This window comes from Oryzias latipes, chromosome 13, assembly GCF_002234675.1.
Source record: "Oryzias latipes chromosome 13, ASM223467v1".
Lineage (NCBI taxonomy): Eukaryota > Metazoa > Chordata > Actinopteri > Beloniformes > Adrianichthyidae > Oryzias > Oryzias latipes.
Window position 1 is genome coordinate 30282635 of NC_019871.2, and position 19310 is coordinate 30301944.

The window sequence follows — 19310 nt, forward strand, 5'->3', positions numbered from 1 at the left end:
ACTAGGATTGTTCCTTTGGTCCATCCCTTCAGAGTTTTGTGTCTGTTCCTGTCAGAAGTCAATTGCACAGATAGATTGGGCTTTATATATCTGGATGCAGAGAGTACTGTATCCTGCTTTACATTTTTTTGAAATAAACCCCGGAACATGTCTGAGCATTTCAGCTAATATCATTGTGGTTTGTAGCCCATAGTCCAGAGAAAATAGGCTGACTAAGGTTTGTCATGAGAGAAACAACAATACTCTACAGACTATTATTAATCCTACGTTCTTAGATGAAGGTGCCTCACAACAACAAATGAAGTGTTGTCCTTTAGTCTGGTGTTGTCCTTTGCTTCATCATTGAGGTGCTCATGCTGTGATTCATTAATGAGATCATGTCTTATTCTGAAAGCTCACTCATGCTGCTGGAGAGTGACGGCAGATACAGCACACGCCTTCAGTCCTGGCTCACTGGAAACCTTTTTAACTTGATAGTTTTGGACCCCCCCCCCCCCCCCCCCCGTGATGCATGACGGGCCAGCAGCGTGTCTCCTTCCCCTGCCTGTGGTTGTACAGTTGGCAGCTCAGTCGCACTTGGCCGTGCAGAGGTGGATGCAGCTCGCTCGTCTGAGTATTTCCATGTAACCATGTCAGACTGGAGTCTGAGGAACATCCCCTGTTATATTGACTCCTCATCTGGAAGCATGCCTTTTTATTTCTGCAAATGTCGTTACTGCACTCTTTGCATTTCGAGGACACTGAAACAGTAGTGTTGTCCTTTCTTCGCGGTGAGTTGTGTGTTTTCGGCCGCAGCACTCGTCCTCTGAGCCTCTTTGTGCACGTGGGCTCCAGAAGTGCTGCTTTTGTGGCTCCTGGAACCCATCTGCTCACATGAACTCAGTTCAGGGGGAAAATGTGTCCCTCTGGCCTCCTGAGGCTTTCAGTGTAAGTAGACGGGCGCTTGTCCTCGCCGTCAGCCTCGTCATTCAGCACGCCGCTCAGCTCTGAACGCTGGCCTAGCTCTTAGAAAGCCTGCTGACCTCATTCTAAAAGTTCCTTCATCCTTCCGTCTAGCGGTTAATGCAGCTCAGACTGGAGGGAGTCTGCAGATCACACACATCCCAACACTCTGATAAATCACAAAAAAGAAGTTGATGCTGATGTCCACAAAACATTCTAGTTAAAATCCCTGATTATGTTGATGTGTCTTCGTTCTAAATGCAGCACTGCAGGGCGTGTGGAGTGGAAACATGGTTTCAGTCAAAGGAGATATTACGGGGAAAGAAGGAGCTCAGATAGAAATACTAAATATGTCTAACAGTCTGTTGTGTAATTCATGGCATATGAAGTCATCATTGAACCTTTTTGTCTTTCTGAAGAAAACAGACTGGGAAGTGGCCATTAAGAGCATCAATAAGAAGAACCTGACCAAATCCCAGATCCTTCTTGGAAAAGAAATCAAAATCCTCAAGGTGACCGACTGCTCACAGATTTCCTTCACAGCAGACATATTCTTGTTTTTTCTTTCTCACTCTGAAGCCATGACACCCCCCCCCCATCAGATCAAATACTTGAGCTCCCTAACATTTTCTTCTGTTTCCATGCAGGAGCTGCAGCATGAAAACATCGTGGGCCTTTATGATGTTCAGGTACGTTCCAGAAGCCTCCCTGCTTCAATCTAACATTCATGTGGTGTTGAGCTGCACACACTCCAACATGCAGGGTTCACATGATGATGATGTTATCAAAACATGTTGGCACTGATGACCTCTGGAAGAAAATACTTTAACTGGATGAACTATTGAGCGGGGAGTTGACTTACTGGTCAGATGGTGCTTTTGTTCACTTTGTATTGTTTTTAGTAATGAGATGGCTTTACTTTTTGAACGAGGGTTCTTTTTTTTTCATAAGCCTGTTGAGAAAATCCAGCTTTTGGCTCCTCCTCTTGACCTCTGGCTTTGGCTCTGATCTGTTCTGAGGATCAGGCTGCTTCTTCAGAAGCTCCAGCTGTGTTTTGTATCAACAAAGCTGCTTCATTCAGGTGCTGCTGCTGCACAAATACTGGAAGGCTTTACACTGGGATTTGTGGTCAGAGGTTGTTTTGGATGCTCCTTACAGAGCAGGAGCTCAGCACTGCTCTGAATGGTCTAGATCAGTGTTTTTCAACCTTTTTTGAGCCACGGCACACTTTAACCTTGACAAAAATCCCGCGGCACACCAGCATCAAAAAAAAAAAAAAAGAGAAACTCGTAGTCTGTATTGATCTACAGTCCCTCCACAATCTCACATACATTTTCTGATAATTGTGGCAGAAAAAGCTGGAAGTTGCAGCTGTTTTTTCTAAAAGACGTAATAAAAGTTAAGTCAGAAGATTTAAAAACTGTTGTATGCGTGTTTGTTGTGGTTTCAAGACGTTAAACAAAGAAAGGCTCATTGTGCGCTGAGACACTGTCAGTTTAACCCAATGCATCATGGGAGATGTAGTGCAAACAGCCGCTGAACGCAGACAGACTCTCTTCTCTGAGCTTCATTGTTTGGTTCTCTTGTTCCACGGTCTGATACCAGATTCTGTGGAAAGCTACACCGCTAAAGACGAGCTTTTGATGGTATTTTTGTTGGAATTGAGAGACTTTATCAGCAGAATTAAGAACAAGGAAGTGAAGACTTTAACCACTTCTGATTGGTCAGACTGATGACATATGATTAAGCCTCCAAGAATGATTGGTGGAGACAGTTAAAGGGGCGGGACTTTTCTTAAAACAGAGCTGAAGCTGCAGCTGAATCGTGGTACCGTCATTCTGATCAAAATGTCTTCAACAGAATCAAATAAACACAATGAAAAAAGTATTTTCTGATCTTTCATATTCCTAACTACTCAGTGTTTTATCAGGGACTGTTTGGATGAACTCAGAGCTGATATCCTGGAGATGGGAAATGTTTTTAGATCAGTTAATGAGGGCAGCTTCCCACAGCACACTGGTTGAAAAACAGTGGTTTGGCGTGTGTTTCTATCGGTGTTGTGTCACATGCAGCAAACAGGCTTTAAAAGCTTGAGAAGAGCTTTATGTAACTGACTCCTCATGTGCTGTCAGGTGACCCTCAGTGCTGTGTGGAAATAGGTGAGTTGGTCAGAACACATGAACTTTAGAGCTTCCCAGACATAAATGCAAACTGCAGCCTTGCCAATGATTGACAGGCTCAAACATGGGCTTGTGGCACAGGACAGCTGAACTGTTTTCAACTTCTTGCCAACCTTTTTTTTTCTTGGTTGCCCCCTTACCATAACACTTAGAGAAGACTTCTTTGTCTTAGCTGCTGTTGTTAAGGGTCTCCACAGCAAAATGTTCTTCTCCATCTGCTCCTATCATCTACGTCCTCCTTGTTCACACCAACCACCCCCATGTTGTCCTTCACCACACCCATGAACCTCTTCTGTGGTCTTCCTCCAGGTCTCTTTACTGGTAGCTCCAACCTTGGTGTCCTTTCACCAACAGAATCATGGTCTCTCTTCAGAATGGCAAAACTAACTAGATATGTCTTCTCTGCATTTATCTCCCAAACATCTGCCATGATCTGTTCCTCTGATAGATTCATTCCTGACCCATCCTGGTCCCTCTCAAAGAAAACCTTCATCTCTGCCACCTCCAGTTCTGCCTCCTGTCTTTGCATCAGGGTCTCTAAACCATGGCTGCTCCCACCACAGTCTTCTACACCTGTCCTTTGATTCTTGTTGATGTCGCACATCACACCTGAAACCTTCCTCCACCTGTTCTAACCTGGTTGCACACACCTCTCCACCCCTTTCTTACACCCTGTTTTCTTCTGGACGATGGAGCCAAAGTACTGAAGGTCTTTTACTTTCTTCTTCTCTGCTCTCTATAATCTCACCGTTCCACATACAGATATTCTCTGGCTGCAGGTAAACATAAGAAGTAATGATTTCTGAAACCCTAGTTGTTGCTGGAGCTACAGGATCCTACTATGATTATTAATTAATGTTTAATGGGAGCTGTCCTTTGAACAGTTGTTTTACATGAAGAGTTTTTCTTTCCTGCCCAAAGATGAGTGGTAGTTTCCTGGCTGATGGTTGGCAGCACAAACACCTCTGTCTCTCTCTGCTGTGGCATTCATCCAGACCAGGCTGGTCACTGATGAGAGGAGACTTCTGGAAACTGTAAAATCAATCCCTGAGATAAGAAACCCCACTGATGTAGAATGACTTGAATGGTGATGCATCCCTGTTTGCAAATGCAAGTTTGCAAAAAAGTCTTTTCACACATAGATGTCTAAGAATCAGCTGTTCGTTCTCACTCTCATTTCCTATTATTATTGTTCCTACGTTGAGTGGGATGAATTAGTTTGAGCAGAAATGACACATAAAAGCAATGATTTAGTGAGTTTTTTGCTGTGACGTGGGAAGTTTTGAGTTTATGTGCATCAGTTTGTTGTTCAGCCTATCAGAGTCTGGGTTGTAGTTGCTTAACGTCGGCTATGTGTCTCTAGTCTTTATATTCCTCCAGTCTCTGTCGTCTTTGGCTAGAGCTGCGTCCCACAAATTCCTGCGTTTCAGTGGACCTACAGGCAGACGAATGTGAAGGGATGATGAAGCTCCTCCCACATAGTAATGGCCACTTCCATCCGGTGTTTGCATAACTCTGTTTTCTGGTCCCCTGCCGATTACCCCATCTGCTCCTCCAGCAGTCTTACTGATCTAAAGGCTTCTTCTCCACTGCAACAGCTGTAAGGTTATCACAGAGCTCGATCTGTCTTCAGGAGTGAGAAGGCTTCATAACATCACATCTGTTTCTGTTTCATGGGTGACGATTGAGTTTTTGGAGAGTCTTAAAAGAACACAGCACATCTGTAGCCTCTTGAGTTTTTTACATTTACTATTTGAAAGTGACATGTGTCAGTCATCTTTACAATAAACATTGATTCAAGTCTAGTTTTCATCTACCAGAACTAGCCAGGACAGCAAATGACACACGTTCAACCCCTAAAAACAGATGTTTTTGATTTTCACACAATACATCTCCAACAACGCTGTGGTGTGTCATCACCTTTGGGGTGAACCAGTTTAGCTGTTCTTCCAGTCATGCCAGCTTCCTAGAAACCAGAGAGCGCCTTGACAGGAATGGAGGGCATTTGATCCTACAGAGAGGCGGGCGGCACATGACCAGTGATCCTTCAGTGGGACCCAGGCTTCAGATCTGGATTCTTTTAAAGAATCAGATGACAGGATCATCTACTAGTTGTTGGCTTCCCTTCAGATAGAAAGCAGAGGACACATTTGATTAATTCAAGCGGAGAAGGAACCTGATGTGAAACTGGGATGCTGTTTTCCAGCAGGACAGTGAGGTTGTGTGTTGGTTTTTCATTGATAGACCCTTAACTGTCCTTACATGCTCAGTGTTGTGACAGCTGACGAATATCAGTGAAGTCTGGCAGCATTTTTCTTTCTTTGTTGGGCTATTATTTTTAGACAAAGTTCCTCCTTGGTGATTTATCCGTCTTGCATCCGTAGCTCTTGCAGGTTTGTCATCGGATGTGGTTTCCTGTGAAATCCCATTCTCTGAAACGGTAACCTGAGCTGACCGGAGCAGCTGGCCTATCCTGGTTGGCTTCATTGTGGGAATAGAAACGGGAAGGATCAGTGATCTCTGCTCAGCTGTAGGTGTGCACCGCTCTCTGGGCCTTTCAAGTGACGTAGGAAAGATCAGGTTGTTCTGACTCAGCTTTCAAACTGCACGCCATGTTTTGTTTTTGTTGGTGACGGAGATTGTTCTGAACAAACCTCTCACTGCTGAACTTTGTACCAGATGAAGTAGCTGGAAGTTCAGATAAAACCAAGTGTAGACAATCAACCATGAGAACATCATAAGTGAAGAGTTTATAGCACTTTTCAAAAGTACAGAGCAATAAAGCTGCTTTACTGTGTACCAGTTGTTTCTACACAGATTCTGTTTTGATAAAGGATTTGTGGCGTGGCGACGGAGAAACCCCAAACAGCTGATTAGTCTGAGTGGACGTCTGACATCTTTCTTCTAAAAGCCCTGTTTCAGCTTCAATAGAGCTAATCGCATCTATTTTGTGAGCGGTTACTGTCCGTACTTTAAAAGCCATTCCTTTTCAAAGTGAAACATTTGTTGCGTGGAAATAGAAAACACAAATCATTTTCCTTTTTGCCCAGTAGAATGAGTTCAATCTGTCTTCTGCTCTCATCCTAAATGTTGCTTTTAGTTTTGGCCGAGCCGCATATTACTGTCAAAAAACTGAATGGAATTTCTATTCAACGGTATTTAAATAATCAAATTCATTTTCTAAAATAAAAGTCTGTTTATAAAAAAACAGTTTTTACATAAAGTAGGGCAAAAAAGCAGTTGATTCTCCCCGTCTGTCCGGCCAGCTTCCATACAAAGATGCGCAGTGATACGTCAGCATGTGTCCATGTTCACATGCAGAGGCAGATAAGCTACTTAGAAAATGTCATCAAATGAGCCGGAGCAGCTCAGTTAAATTTAGCTTCATGTCACAGTGACATTTGAGCAGATATGCAGCTCTAAACCTCTTACGTTTTATTTATTGATACATATCAGAACCTTTTGGGACATCGGCATAAACGAAGAAGATCAGTCAATAAAATAACAGTGTCTGTGTGTGTGATGCTGCTAAACTGACTGATTCTATAGAACTCCACCATCATGGCAGGAATTTCTGAAACATGTGACTTTATGGTGAATAAATCCAGACATGATGTTTCAGCTGAACATGCAAGTCGGTCCCCAGACTGGATGGCCGTCCAGTCAGGAGCCGTGCTCATACCTGTGGTCCTGTTGACAGTCCGTCTGAGCTGAAATGCTCTTCTGAGATTCCTGCTCCAAGCAGTGAGCCTTTATCTTCATGTTACTCTATAATGCCAGTGAGGCCTTTTGGAATAATCATGTATTTTACCTGAATGTTGTAGAAATATTCAGAAAAATGAATGTGCATGCCAGTGATGATAGGGAAACTCCCAGAAATGGTGGTTTGGGCATCAAATGATGGTGTCCATCAAACTCCAGGCCTCCTGCTGCTTTTTTCAGAAATCCTGCCTTTTCTGCTGCTGATGACCTGGATCAGGCGTGTTTAAGGGGTTTCATTGGCAGGTTGGTTGGACACTGACTCCCCTGAATCTATACCCTAAAAATGTTTCCTACTTTTTGAGCTGCTGCGGCTCAAGATGAAGGACTTTTCTGACAGAGCAACCACAGTCTGTGTTTGGTTTTATGTAGTAAAGACGGATGATTTTACTGATGTATAACTCCAAGATAAGCTTGGTCTAAATCTCCATTGGGACTTTGCTCTTTTGGTGGCAGGAAGGCTAAAGTCCCAAAAAATAAAAAAGCAGTGTATTCTCTTTATATCTGAGTGCAGAAGTCCTAACTTCCATCAACCTGTTATTGTTCCCAGTTTTTCTACTGAAGACATTCTAGGGACATGCTGTCAGGGGATTATTCATTGGACAGGTCATTTATTAGGAGCTAGCTATGAAACGGATTGCTTAATCTGTCGAAGAGCGTTGTTTAATTGTGATTCTTAATCTGAATATTAATAGATTTTCAGAACAGCATTGATTACTAGTTTTCAATTTGTTTTGCAGATTAGACTGTAACTCAAGGCAGATTTCTTATCTGGCTGTTTTTTTTTGCATAATTCCATGTCTGTATGTTCGCTGAATCAGACATGATGTGTGTTTTCTTTCTACTGTTGACTATAATTTTGACCTAAAAAAGGTCTGTAAAGGGTTTTAAATGCAACTTTTCTAAATCTGTACACACTGAATGTGTGGGGAACAAACACTTTAATTGCCATAATAGCAAGTGTTTAAAAATGCAGAGAAACGACTTCAGGGTGTTGGTCTGTTCCACTGAGTTCCTCTAGAGATGCTGACAGAAAAAAGAAGTTATGTCAGCAGTAGCTCAACTTTGTTGGATAGCAGTGAGGTCATTGAAGTTTTAAGACCCCAATTTCAGTTTTGCTGCTGTTCTTCTACACTTTAATTTGGGTTAGACTTTAATGAACAGCTTTGAAGATGTTAGTCATGATGGCACGTTGATGCAACCTAACTTGTTTTCTTGTCAGTGTTCAGAGTTGCTGACAGCACAGAAGTGGCCCCTCATAACACGTCTGTGTGAAACCCACTGCTCCATTTTTTTCCTAGCTTTACGTCTCACTGCTACCTCTGCTTTTGTCTGGTTATTTTTCTCCACAGCTGGTCACCAGTGGCAAGATTTGTTCAGCTCATTTTTGGGAGACATGACATTGTGACTTATTTACATGAACAAAAACCTCAAGTGAAGAGCATCCAAGCCAGGACTGACAATGTAACCCAAAAATATAACTTTTATAATGTATATTTTTAAATATTCATTCTGAAAATGGGGGTTTGGGTCTTTCTGGGTGTGATGAAGGGAAGACGGGAAAAGAGCAACAGAGCATGCTCTGTGGGCTTCTTGGTGTTCAGAAATGTTTCCTGGAAGTCGTGTGTCTGCGTTCCTTCACACAGCTCTGCTTTCTATGCATTAAACTGGGAGGGGCCTTCAAAGGACGGCTCTGTTGCTGTTCACTGGGAACACTAACACCCTCCCAGTCACATGGCCCACATTGAGCCCCCCCCCCTTTAGCACATGTGAGATCTCCCCCCCCCTTTAGCACATGTGAGATCTCCTCATAAGAGCACTCACACCACCGTCTGTGCACATGTGTGTCCTGCATGGCGAGTCATGGCTGCAGAACAGAGCGTGTGGAAATGTTGCGTGTTCCGTCATTAAACCCTGGAACGGTCATGTGTAACTTCAAGCTTTTCTTTCTGTTACTCTCCTTTTTAAACGGGAAAACCCGATCAAAATGAGCCGCATTTTTGCTGCATAGTGCACAAGTCATTTCTATGTGGGCTCTAGATTCGACAAGTGATGCCATGGCAACCGCCACCCCGGTGTAGGTACCAAATATTTACCAGTCAGGTCAACAAAGCCGAAAACTTCTTTTGTCTTCTTGAGATTTGAGCTCAGTGAAAACAATTCCTTTTAATCATTGTTCACACTTCTGCCCTTTAAATATTTACCAGCTCCTGCTGAGAAGGTAACCAGTGACGGTTGGGGCCCCCCTGGCTGCTGCCCGGGCTGTGGGGGTCTCACACTATCTGACCTCATTTCATTCATATAAATGTACATTTTCCCTGCTCATCTGCTGTTAATCTGAAAACGGCGCTCCCTGCGTGACGAACTGGCTCGGATAAACTATGATCTGCAGTGTCAACAATGCACACGCATAACCATGTTGATGCACTGGATGGGCTCCCATCCCCCATGTTGTTGCATAACCTCTGACTCCAGGAGCTGGAGTGTGACGCAATGAGCGAGCAGCCAACCAGACCGAGTGTTGAATGTGAATCACACAGACTCTTGGCAGTGCAGAGCATTTTGTGTTTTGCTTGTGTGTGTGTGTGTGTGCATGTTTTTAATGCATTTGTTCTGGTGTTTTTATGAAGCTGGCTGGATAATAAACTGCTTTCATCTCCTGCATTTTAAGGTTGAGTTGGTTGCATAACAGTTTCTACCCTGCATGCACGGGACCCTGTTATGACAGTGGAGCAGCTTTTTATATTGCTGTTGTTTTTGGAATATTTTGTGCTGGAAGGGCTGGCTCTGGATCCCTGCCCTCTCTGGCCAAAGATCGCAGGTCTTATCTGGGCTCAGCCTTCGTCTATGTTGGAGCCTCAGAAAACCGTTTACGTGGATTCAATCTAAGCAGACGCTCCTGGCATTAAACTGCCACCATGTCTGTGCATATGAATCCTAAATGCATCCTCTTCCTCAGCTGTGAGGCAACTGCAGCCACCAGGGGAGGGTGCACATGAGAGCGCCTTACTGTGAGGAATGAAAATACACAGCTACCCACAAGCAACCTCAGTGCTGCTATTTGTAGACTTGTGTTTTTCCTGACTTCAGTTCAGAGCTTCCACTCTGATGTACGGCTCCTCACAGACGCCGCTTGACCAGCAAACCTTTTGTTATCAGTGTGTTTTTGACATGGTGGCTCCTCCCAACATGAATACGGTGGGCCAAAAGGTATTTAGTCAGCCACCCATTGTTCAAGTTCTGCCCCTCAAAGAGATGAGACAGGGCAGTAATTTTCATCATAAGTGTAGCTCAACTATGAGAGACAAAATGAAAAAAAACAACAGAATTATTTGTAAATTTTGGTGGAAAAGAAGTTGAGGCGGCAGGACTCAAATCTGAAGACATGACACCCTTTTTCTGTTTTTTTTCAGCAAATAAACGTGCATCTTAAAATGCAGAGTTTTCTTTGGCTGTTCTATTTATATTTACCCTTTCTGAAAAAGTGACCTTCTGCATGATTTAAACTTTCCAATCATTTCTTAAACCTTGTTTGTAAACAGAAGGTTATTGGTTGATGTCTTCATTTATTTCAGAAACATGCTGTTAAAATATTTCCCTTCCATGTCGGACAATGCAAACCTCATCTTCCTCTGACGTTGTTTTCCACATGCTCTGGGATTGTTTATCATCTTGTGGGCCTCAAAACGAGACCAGAGCTGTCAAACCATAAATTCAGTTAAGATTTACTTTGGATTCTGTCCAGTGGCTCTTGGCTCTCAGAGATTGGCAGCTGCTTCTAGATAAATCTACTTCTTTTACTGATTTTTGGCTCTCTTCTCTTCCAGGAAACCCCCAATTCTGTTTTCCTGGTCATGGAGGTAAGAATAGATGCACACATGTTCATATTTATTTGTGTCGCAACTTCTCATGTGTTGCTGCTTGTGCTGAAAATATGTTTTCCGTCTGTCAATCTACATTTGTTCCTCTATTCTTTGAAACCTTCTTCCTTTTTTTTTTTTTTTTTAAATCATAGACCTGTTTACATCCTAACTTTGGCATCTCTCAGCTTTGTTACTCAACTCTCAGCTGCCTGCAGGACAAAAACATCAGTGGAGTTCACCTCCAGCTCCGTCCTGAGAGCTGTGCTCTGTCTTTACAGTGAAGCCACATAAACACAGGACACTCGGTCTGTTGTGTGTTTGTCCAGCTCACAGTTTATTTTGTTTAGGTTGTAAAGACGATTAATTAGAATAAAGATTATCCTGACTCGGCACAATTTAAGGTTTGGACGGGAAGGCAAAGGGAGTCAGTGATGGTTGTTTGGTCATTTTATCACACAGAAAAATAAGATAAATTAATAAGATTCTACAGGTTTTGCTTGAAGTCCCACTTCAATCATCTTTTAAACTATTTTTAAAGTGTTCCCAGTGGTCTTTAATTATGATTATGATGTTTTTAGCCCAAATAAATAAAGCCTGTGTTGTTTTCTAGGACATAGTTTCTGTGGTTAATTAGAAATTCACTTCTGAGTTATGGGCTGGACTGTTGGCTTGGAGTAAGCCCGTTCCCACTTCCCATCATCCATCTATTTACATGCATTACTGCTAACTGACAGCCCCTCACAACCCCAACCTAACATTAGCAGTGCAACAAAAATGGTGATTAATATCAGAGCTATCCAGCCGTAGAGTTTAGATCCAGATTCCAAATAAAAGTCAAAACCAGAAACGCTTTTTCATTTTCAAAATGAAGCGTCATTTTTTTGACTCAAAATTAAACAGAAAAGCAATCCACCAAAATACTTTTTCATTTTCTTAGTCAACACCGCTCATTCTGTGACATAATTAAAGCAAAAATCCAAAGGGGGGATTGCATTTTCGTTTTCACATCGACCAAGCAAAAAGTGCATCATAATTCAATTCCAGTCAGCATTTCCAGGAGGGAGGCGGGGCGATGACGTCAGTGCTCACTCGGTGTGGATGGTTGCCAAGAGACAACGACATGTCAAGGAGCAGTGCGGCCTGGCTTGTAGCTTTGTATTAGCGGCAGGGGAGGGTGCCGCTGTGCCCTCCTGATTGGTTACAATTTCTCAGGACTGAGTAGCAGCATCTCAGCCTTCTGCGGTCTGGAGCTGCGGGCAGCGGTGCGTCCGTTCGAAGCCTCCCCCAGACTAGCTTCGTCTTTGGACGGAGCAAATGCCGTATCAAAGCACCCTCCCGGGCCCGCTGGTCCCAGAAGGCAGAAATGCAGCTACGAGGACCTGACAATCGTGTGAATTTGTGTTTCCAGTGGTGTCCAGACAAAATAAAGGCTGATGTTATTCCCACATATTAACATCCAAGATGCTCATTGCGGCATAGCCTGCACAGAGTTTAGGTTAATCCGCGGCTAAATGCTATAAACACATATTAGCCTTATGCTAACCCTTCTTCCTGATCCTTGCAGCCAAGACAAAAAAAAGCACCGACCGCACGGATTTAAAAATATGAGCAAACAGGCCCTTAATAATGATCATAACAGTAATAAAAAACATTTAGAAGAGAGTCTCCTGCTGCTTTCCGCTGATTTTGCCGTTCGAGGACAGCTGCAGCCCCATCATAAGCTCCAGCACAGACTTCATCGTGCTAATATTTTGCCATTTGCTGATAGGACCGACGATGATGTCATCGCCCCGCCTCCCTCCTGAAAATGCTAACTGGAAATGAATTATGCAACACGTTTCACACGGTGAATGCCAAAACGAAAATGGAATCCCCTCTTTGCATTTTCGCCTTAATTATGTCACAGAAAATAGAGTGAGAATTTTGAGTCAAGAAATGCAGCTTCATTTTGAAAATGAAAAATCATTTCTGGTATTGACTTTTATTTTTACTTATGCTACAGAAATGTTTCCATAACATGCACATCATTATCAGAACACGAACACATTTGGAGCAGTGATTAGTCGTTTCATCCCAGTCGGTGTTGGATCACATTTGTGACTTCTGCTAACACACTGGCTCCAAATCCTGAGGAGAAGCTGTGAGGCTCGTTACAAAGTCATGTTGGATCGATCAGAATAGTTTGGATAAGGATCAGATGATCAGACTGGATAAAAAGACAATCACAAGTCAGATACGATAAAAGTTGGTTTATCTTTGACCGTAGACTACTACATATCATTTGAACTATAGAAAATCAAACTCAGACAAACTGTGGGGACGGATGGTGTGGCCTGATTCTTCTAGTCAAATGGCAAATGGGGATTAGGGTTTTTTGTGTGGTGAAATGTTAGCTGAGGTTGTGGTTTGTGATCATCGACCTGACGCATGGCTGCAGCACTAACAGACGTTGTCCTGCATGCAGCTGTTGTGTTCCTCTGGAGAAGTGAGGCCCCCAGCGGGGTCTGGGCTTTGATATCACCACAGATGATCTATCAGATTGATGGACGAGGCTGCAGTTCAGTGCATCCATTGTGTTATGTTGAGTCTCTGAGCGTTTGCAGCGTTTTGTTGGATCTTTGAGTGTTGCTGATATTGACTCTTTCTCACATGCAGTACTGCAATGGAGGAGATCTGGCTGACTACCTGCAAGGTAAGCTTCACGCTCATCTCTGCTGCACACAGATAACTGTCCGTACAAAGTCATCAAAGCTGCAAGTGTTCATGTGAGGAATGTGTGGGGGTGATGTGCATGTTTCTGAATAAAGTGAGCGTTAATGATGTGGGGACGTTAAGCAGTGTGCGTTATTGTTTTTGTGTGCAGCTGGGCACACAGCCCACTTCTGCCTGCTAACAAAGCACAGTTTGTCAGTAAAGATGGGTTAACTCTCATATCTGAAGTTTAATCTGTTGTTTCGTAACGACTTCAGTTGGAGTCTGGCTCACCCTAGGTCTGTTATCACCGCTAAAATACAGGATCGGTTCCATTCAACTATATTTAATATCTTTGTTTTTCACATTTCCAATCATAACCAACTTTGTCTTAAAATGACAAAGTGATCTAAACTGATCAATCATTGGGATTTCTTGCAATAAAGAAACTAAGTTTTCTTTTTTTTCTCGCCCGGAAAAAAAATCAAGAATTAATTTAAACCAAAATTGATTCATCGTATAACAGATTCATATAATCTATTGATATTTATTTTCTAGGTAAATATTGGCTCATCTTCAAAAAACGCGTTTTTTTAAACTAGATTGTGGTCATCTTTGTGTTTTTTGTCTCACTTGTCAGCCAAAAGTGGAGCCTGAAGTCGTTAAAAATCATATTTGGGATTTTCTCGTTACAAAACGTCTGCATTGTTGTAAGTGCCTTTTTCTGGGCCATCATGGGTCAAAGGGCAGAGTGTCACATTGGGATTACATTCATGTTGAGGCTGCTGTGTTTCAGTGAATGCTCCTGATTATATGAGAGGATTTCAGCACTTACACTAATTTACACAGCTTTGATAAAGATAAGCCGATTTGTTTCATGGCCTTTGGGGAATGCAGCCCTCATGCCTTTAGTTTAGACTCTTCACCGCAGGATTACTACATCATGTGCTAAGTGGTCAGCATTAATCTGCAGACCACAGGAGACCAATCATGAAGCTCTTTGAGAAAACTCCAACCACGAAGCTCTAACGATGCAACAACGTGTTGAAGAGGGAGGGAGCCAGCTGTCAATCAGCTGATTTGCTTCAGAAATGTTTCCTCTCACTCCCATGGACAAACAGTTGTTATAGCATTGAGAAACGGCAACCTCTTCACCAAATGCACTCACTTTTCTCTTAGCTAAAGGGACGTTGAGAGAAGACACCATGAGGGTTTTCCTGCAGCAGATCGCGGCTGCCATGCGCGTCCTCAATAGCAAAGGAATCATCCACCGTGACCTGAAACCTCAGAACATCCTGCTGTCCTATTCCGCTCGCAAGAGGTCCAACGTCAGCAGCATCCGCGTTAAAATAGGTGAAAAAGCTGTTGATTCTTTTTAATATAATGGCCAAGAGACAATATGTTTAAGCTTTGGAAATACCACTTGAAATCTGGCACTTTTGTCTCTTCCCTGATTCTCCATAACCGTGTGGTTTGATGCTTCTGTCCTGCAGCCGACTTTGGCTTTGCTCGATACCTCCAGAGCAACATGATGGCTGCCACGCTGTGTGGGTCACCCATGTACATGGTCAGTTTCCACCCGCAGCAGTGTGTTATCCGGCTCAGTTTTTCTGTCCAAATCAACAACTGCTAAACATGTGAACGCTGCTTTTCTCTCAGAGCCACTTTCTTCTGAGGTTAGTGTTTTTTTCCTCTCTCAGGCTCCAGAGGTCATCATGTCCCAGAACTATGATGCCAAGGCCGACCTGTGGAGCATTGGAACCGTCATCTATCAGTGTCTGGTCGGCAAACCTCCATTTCAGGTTGGTGCACTGCTCACTGATTGCTGTTTGTCTGCACGTTTGGTTCAGTACATGTAATTTCTTTATCTATTTTCAGGCGAATAGCCCCCAAGATCTGAGGCTGTTTTATGAGAAAAACAAGAACCTGCAGCCCATGTACGTGAGCTCCTTTGCCTGGATTATGTTTCATTTTAAACTCTGATCCTCCATCAAACACTTGGTATAGAAATGGAGAGATTGCCAGGGGTTGAAGGAAATGGTGAAGCTCTGACTTCTCTCGTGTTTTGAAGCAGCTGTCACAGGACTTGAGTAAATGAATGGGCATCTTGGTTTTCAGGGCTTTTCTGTGCTGCATTACTGCAGTCGGGTTCACAACCGAAGCCCCTCTCTAATCTCCATCACCAACATCATCGAAAAGCTTTCTAAAATGTGTTTCTACATAAAACTCTTGTGGTCTTGCTTTATTTCCTGTTTTTCAATTGGCTTTGAATGAATAATTCTAAATTTGATGCAATGCAATCGCTAAAAGCATAATTAACACAGTGATCCTCTGGGTTCGGCTGCTTCGTTTAATTTCTCATTGTGTTTGTTAATGTTTTAGCGAACTAACCATCCCCACTAAACTACATAAGGTTTCAGAGGCTCTGCCCATCATAAGAATAGAAAATGTTGTCATTCTTGCACAGTAATATTTAGCTTGAGGATGAACAATGCTGCAGCATCTTAGTTCCTGATTAACTGGCCATCCCGTTGCTCATCCCAGCAGGTGTACTCTGCAAGATCCGTCTCAACTCAATCAATTTTTGATGTTCAGTTGGAGAGTTTTGTGTCCAAGCACCCAGAACCAAGTAATGATGTTGTTTTCATTCCCCAGAATCCCAAGGGAGACGTCCCCACAGCTCACTGACCTTCTGCTTGGTCTGCTGCAGAGAAACCAGAAAGACAGAATGGACTTTGGTGAGTGTTTGCAGCTGCTTTTGCTGCAGCAGCCGCCGCCGCCGTGGAGTCCGTCAGCTGTGTATTGATGCTCTGTGTCCACCCCCCCCTGTGCAGACACGTTCTTCAGCCACCCGTTTCTGGAGTCCTCCTCCACCATCAAAAAGTGTAAGCCTCAAAGCAACAGTCCTGCAACCACCTTTTTAACGTCCAGTCTGAAGCCATGTTGATGTGGACTTTCCCCCCCCCCAGCGTGTCCAGTGCCGGTCCCCAGCACCTCTGCTGCTGTGACAGACAGCTCCTGTGGCAGCTCCCCATGCATCCGCTACAGCTCCCCCCCTGTGAGTCCCTCATGAACCCTCATTCACGAGGGATTACACTTTCACTCAGCAGAGATCATGAATTATGAATCCTATCTACTGTGTGTTGTGATCTTAATGTTCGTGACTTGAGTTTATAACTGAGTTGTTCTTTTGTTTGTCTTTGGACACACAGTCTCTCCCAGACATGCAGACTCTAGCTGAAGACGGTCTATCTTCTCCTCCACTCGGTCCTCCCAACTTCCTGCAGCTTTCCAAAGAGTCTGCCGGAAGCACCAGCAGCAAGAACTCTTCCTGCGACACAGACGATTTTGTGCTGGTGCCTCACATCGCTGCTGACAGCTGTAAGAACACGCCAACACATCCACAGGCGGTTACTTTCTGAGTAGTCCTGCTAAAAAGGAAAAAATCGTTTGTCTTTAGGATCATTCTCAAACCAGGTCAAAAAAGCTAGAATACTGATTAACAGTTTGTCCTATAGAGCTTTTCAAAATAAAAGCCCCTTTGTATTTTGATCTACCAAGCAGTAAGTGGATCACTGGCTTTGTAATTTGGGTCTTTTTTGATACTTCAGCTTGTGAAGGGTTTGTTCTGCACCCGGCGTGACTTGCTCTGTCGGGTAGTTTCTTTCTTTTGTCTGTGTGGGGATCTACTCCATGTTTGGAAAGATCCCAGCTCTTTAGGCTCCTGCATGTTTGTCAGTTTTTTTTAATTTTTATTTTATCAAACTGGTTTGGAAAACATGTACTCTTTTTGCATTTGTGACCTCCACAACAGAACTGTGTGAACATGGAGGAGGAACATAAACTTTAGCTTTCCACCCACACAAGCCTGAACAAAGTTAACTGTTGGTTCAGATCGAACATGTTCTGGAGTTGCACATGAACGTCGCCACACTGAGCAGTTGAAGCGCCAAAACCACGGCTGCAGAGGTGCAACTCAGAACCTGCAGCTCACAGACCCACAGAAGGCCTGTCCCTGAAGAAGCAGGCAGAGAATCTGGCGTCAAAGAAGGCAGCTGTGGACAACAGACCTCTTGACCAATAAGAAAACAAGAGCTGTTATGCTGCACACTCATCCAAACATGAACACCCCCGCAACATGAAATTCGTGCTCCCTGCCTTAGTGAGAGTCTGTGCAGGGAGGTGTACTCTGATTGAGGCCTCAGGAAGGCTGCTGCCACCTGTGACACTTCTTGTCTTTTTATTTTCTTTCACCACAGATGATCTACCAGTGCTGCTGGGTCGCCGGCCTTCCAACGAGTTCCTGATGTGTGGAGGAGGGTAAGTTCAGATTCTTCTTCACTGTTAGAAAGAAATGAACAATTAAAAAAATAAATAAAGCCTGTGGCCAGAAGTTCCCCTTTGTGCCTTGGCTGGGTTCCCACAACTTAACCTGCATTTCTGTCTGCTGAAAACATTCAGAATGAGTTCAACTCCATCTTTAAACTGTCAGAGAGGCAGCAGTCTGTGCTGCTTTATAAGCATGGAGGCATGACTGCAGTAGAAAGAAATCCTTCAACAAAAAGGATTTCTACTAGAGTTATGGAGGCAGCGTGTCTGAAGCATCGCTTTAATCTCTGATTGCAGAAAACAAATGAACGTGACAAAGTGATGAACAATGCTGTGGGAAGCTGCATGTGTTACTTGTGGTGATGTTTCTGACCAGTCCAGAAGTGGCAGACCACGGGAGGAACGACCTTCTGTCAGCACGAGGGCAGGATTCACATGTGTCACTGGCCTCGTCTAGATCTGTCTGATCAGTGGGCGTCAGCCAAGGCTGCTCAGAAAAACTGTGACCCCCCCCCCCCCCCCCCTGCAAAGACTAGGGGTGTTTCTGTGCTGCCAGGGAATGGTTTCAGCACAGAAACACCCCTGCTGTCTGTCGCTCTTTGTTTCTGGTCGTCTGCTGCTTCGTGGTCCTGCCTCCCTCCTTTTCCTGTTTGCTGGTGGAATTAGTCTGAAGCATGAATCTCCCACAATGCCTTTCTGTCTGCCCCCCCCCCCCTCTCCTCCTGTGCTGGAGGTTGAAAGACTTTCTGTGGAACTGTCTTTTGATTACATAAAGTTGTCAATGATTGGCTGGTGAGGGGACATTTGGGGAGGGGGCGTTTGTTGACGGCGTTCCCGGGGGCCTCCACTGCCACAGCCGACTCTATCTCCTCTGTACCTTTTGTCCTGACGGATGATTGGAGGTTATCGTTGGAGGTGCTCTAAAAAAGAGATATGGCAGGAAGTAAAGGAGTGAGGTCAAAAGGGCGCCCCCTCCCTCTGAAGGAAAGCAGCAGATCTCGCCACAAAGGAGAGAAGTTGCGAGCGTTGGGTGGGGGTTGTATTGTTGTCCGAGTTCACCGTGCTGCAGGAGGACGGCACGTGGTGATGTTTACGTCTCACCAGAGCGCCTGCTGCAGTTCTTTGTCTGGACCTGTTCCTGCTGCACATGTCCCCCCCCCCCCCCAGACTCCTCCCCCTCCAACCGCTGACTTGCTCCCCCTGCTCCTTTGTTCCTGCTGTTCATATGATCCCTCTGTGGATGTGGGTCTGGCTTCATGTTCAGAACATTTTGTCTCCTGGAGTAACAGAAACATGTAAATGAGCTGTGGCTCACTTCCTTCTACTGTCTGACCAATCAGGAAGCCTCGTCTGACACGTGCCGGTGGTTGCCCCTCCTTCTGAGCTTAAACCCTATTGGTCGGGGCTCAGTGTTTACACGGAGGCTCCGCCCCCTTTTCGTCTCCCTCTGGCTCTGCCTTTGTGGTGAAACGGTGTAGATTCCGCTTTGCCCGGCTGTGCGTTCTTCACAAAGGAGGCGTTCGAGCTCTGCTGCTCTCACGTCTTC

The 19310-nt window shown here is 44.2% G+C and overlaps 1 protein-coding gene across 2 annotated transcripts in view; it reads left to right on the plus strand.

Annotated features, from left to right (window-relative positions):
* The window catches only part of LOC101160680 (serine/threonine-protein kinase ULK2), a 29443-nt gene that overhangs the window by 1784 nt on the left and 8349 nt on the right, over positions 1 to 19310 (plus strand). For both annotated transcript variants that reach the window (XM_023961292.1, XM_023961291.1), the window contains exons 2-14: positions 1362 to 1454; positions 1590 to 1631; positions 10709 to 10741; positions 13400 to 13436; positions 14615 to 14788; positions 14929 to 15002; positions 15136 to 15237; positions 15314 to 15372; positions 16091 to 16173; positions 16270 to 16320; positions 16405 to 16493; positions 16648 to 16816; positions 17695 to 17755. In XM_023961292.1, the coding sequence (XP_023817060.1) occupies positions 1362 to 1454; positions 1590 to 1631; positions 10709 to 10741; positions 13400 to 13436; positions 14615 to 14788; positions 14929 to 15002; positions 15136 to 15237; positions 15314 to 15372; positions 16091 to 16173; positions 16270 to 16320; positions 16405 to 16493; positions 16648 to 16816; positions 17695 to 17755 (1067 nt within the window). The remainder of the gene's footprint in view (positions 1 to 1361; positions 1455 to 1589; positions 1632 to 10708; positions 10742 to 13399; positions 13437 to 14614; positions 14789 to 14928; positions 15003 to 15135; positions 15238 to 15313; positions 15373 to 16090; positions 16174 to 16269; positions 16321 to 16404; positions 16494 to 16647; positions 16817 to 17694; positions 17756 to 19310) is intronic.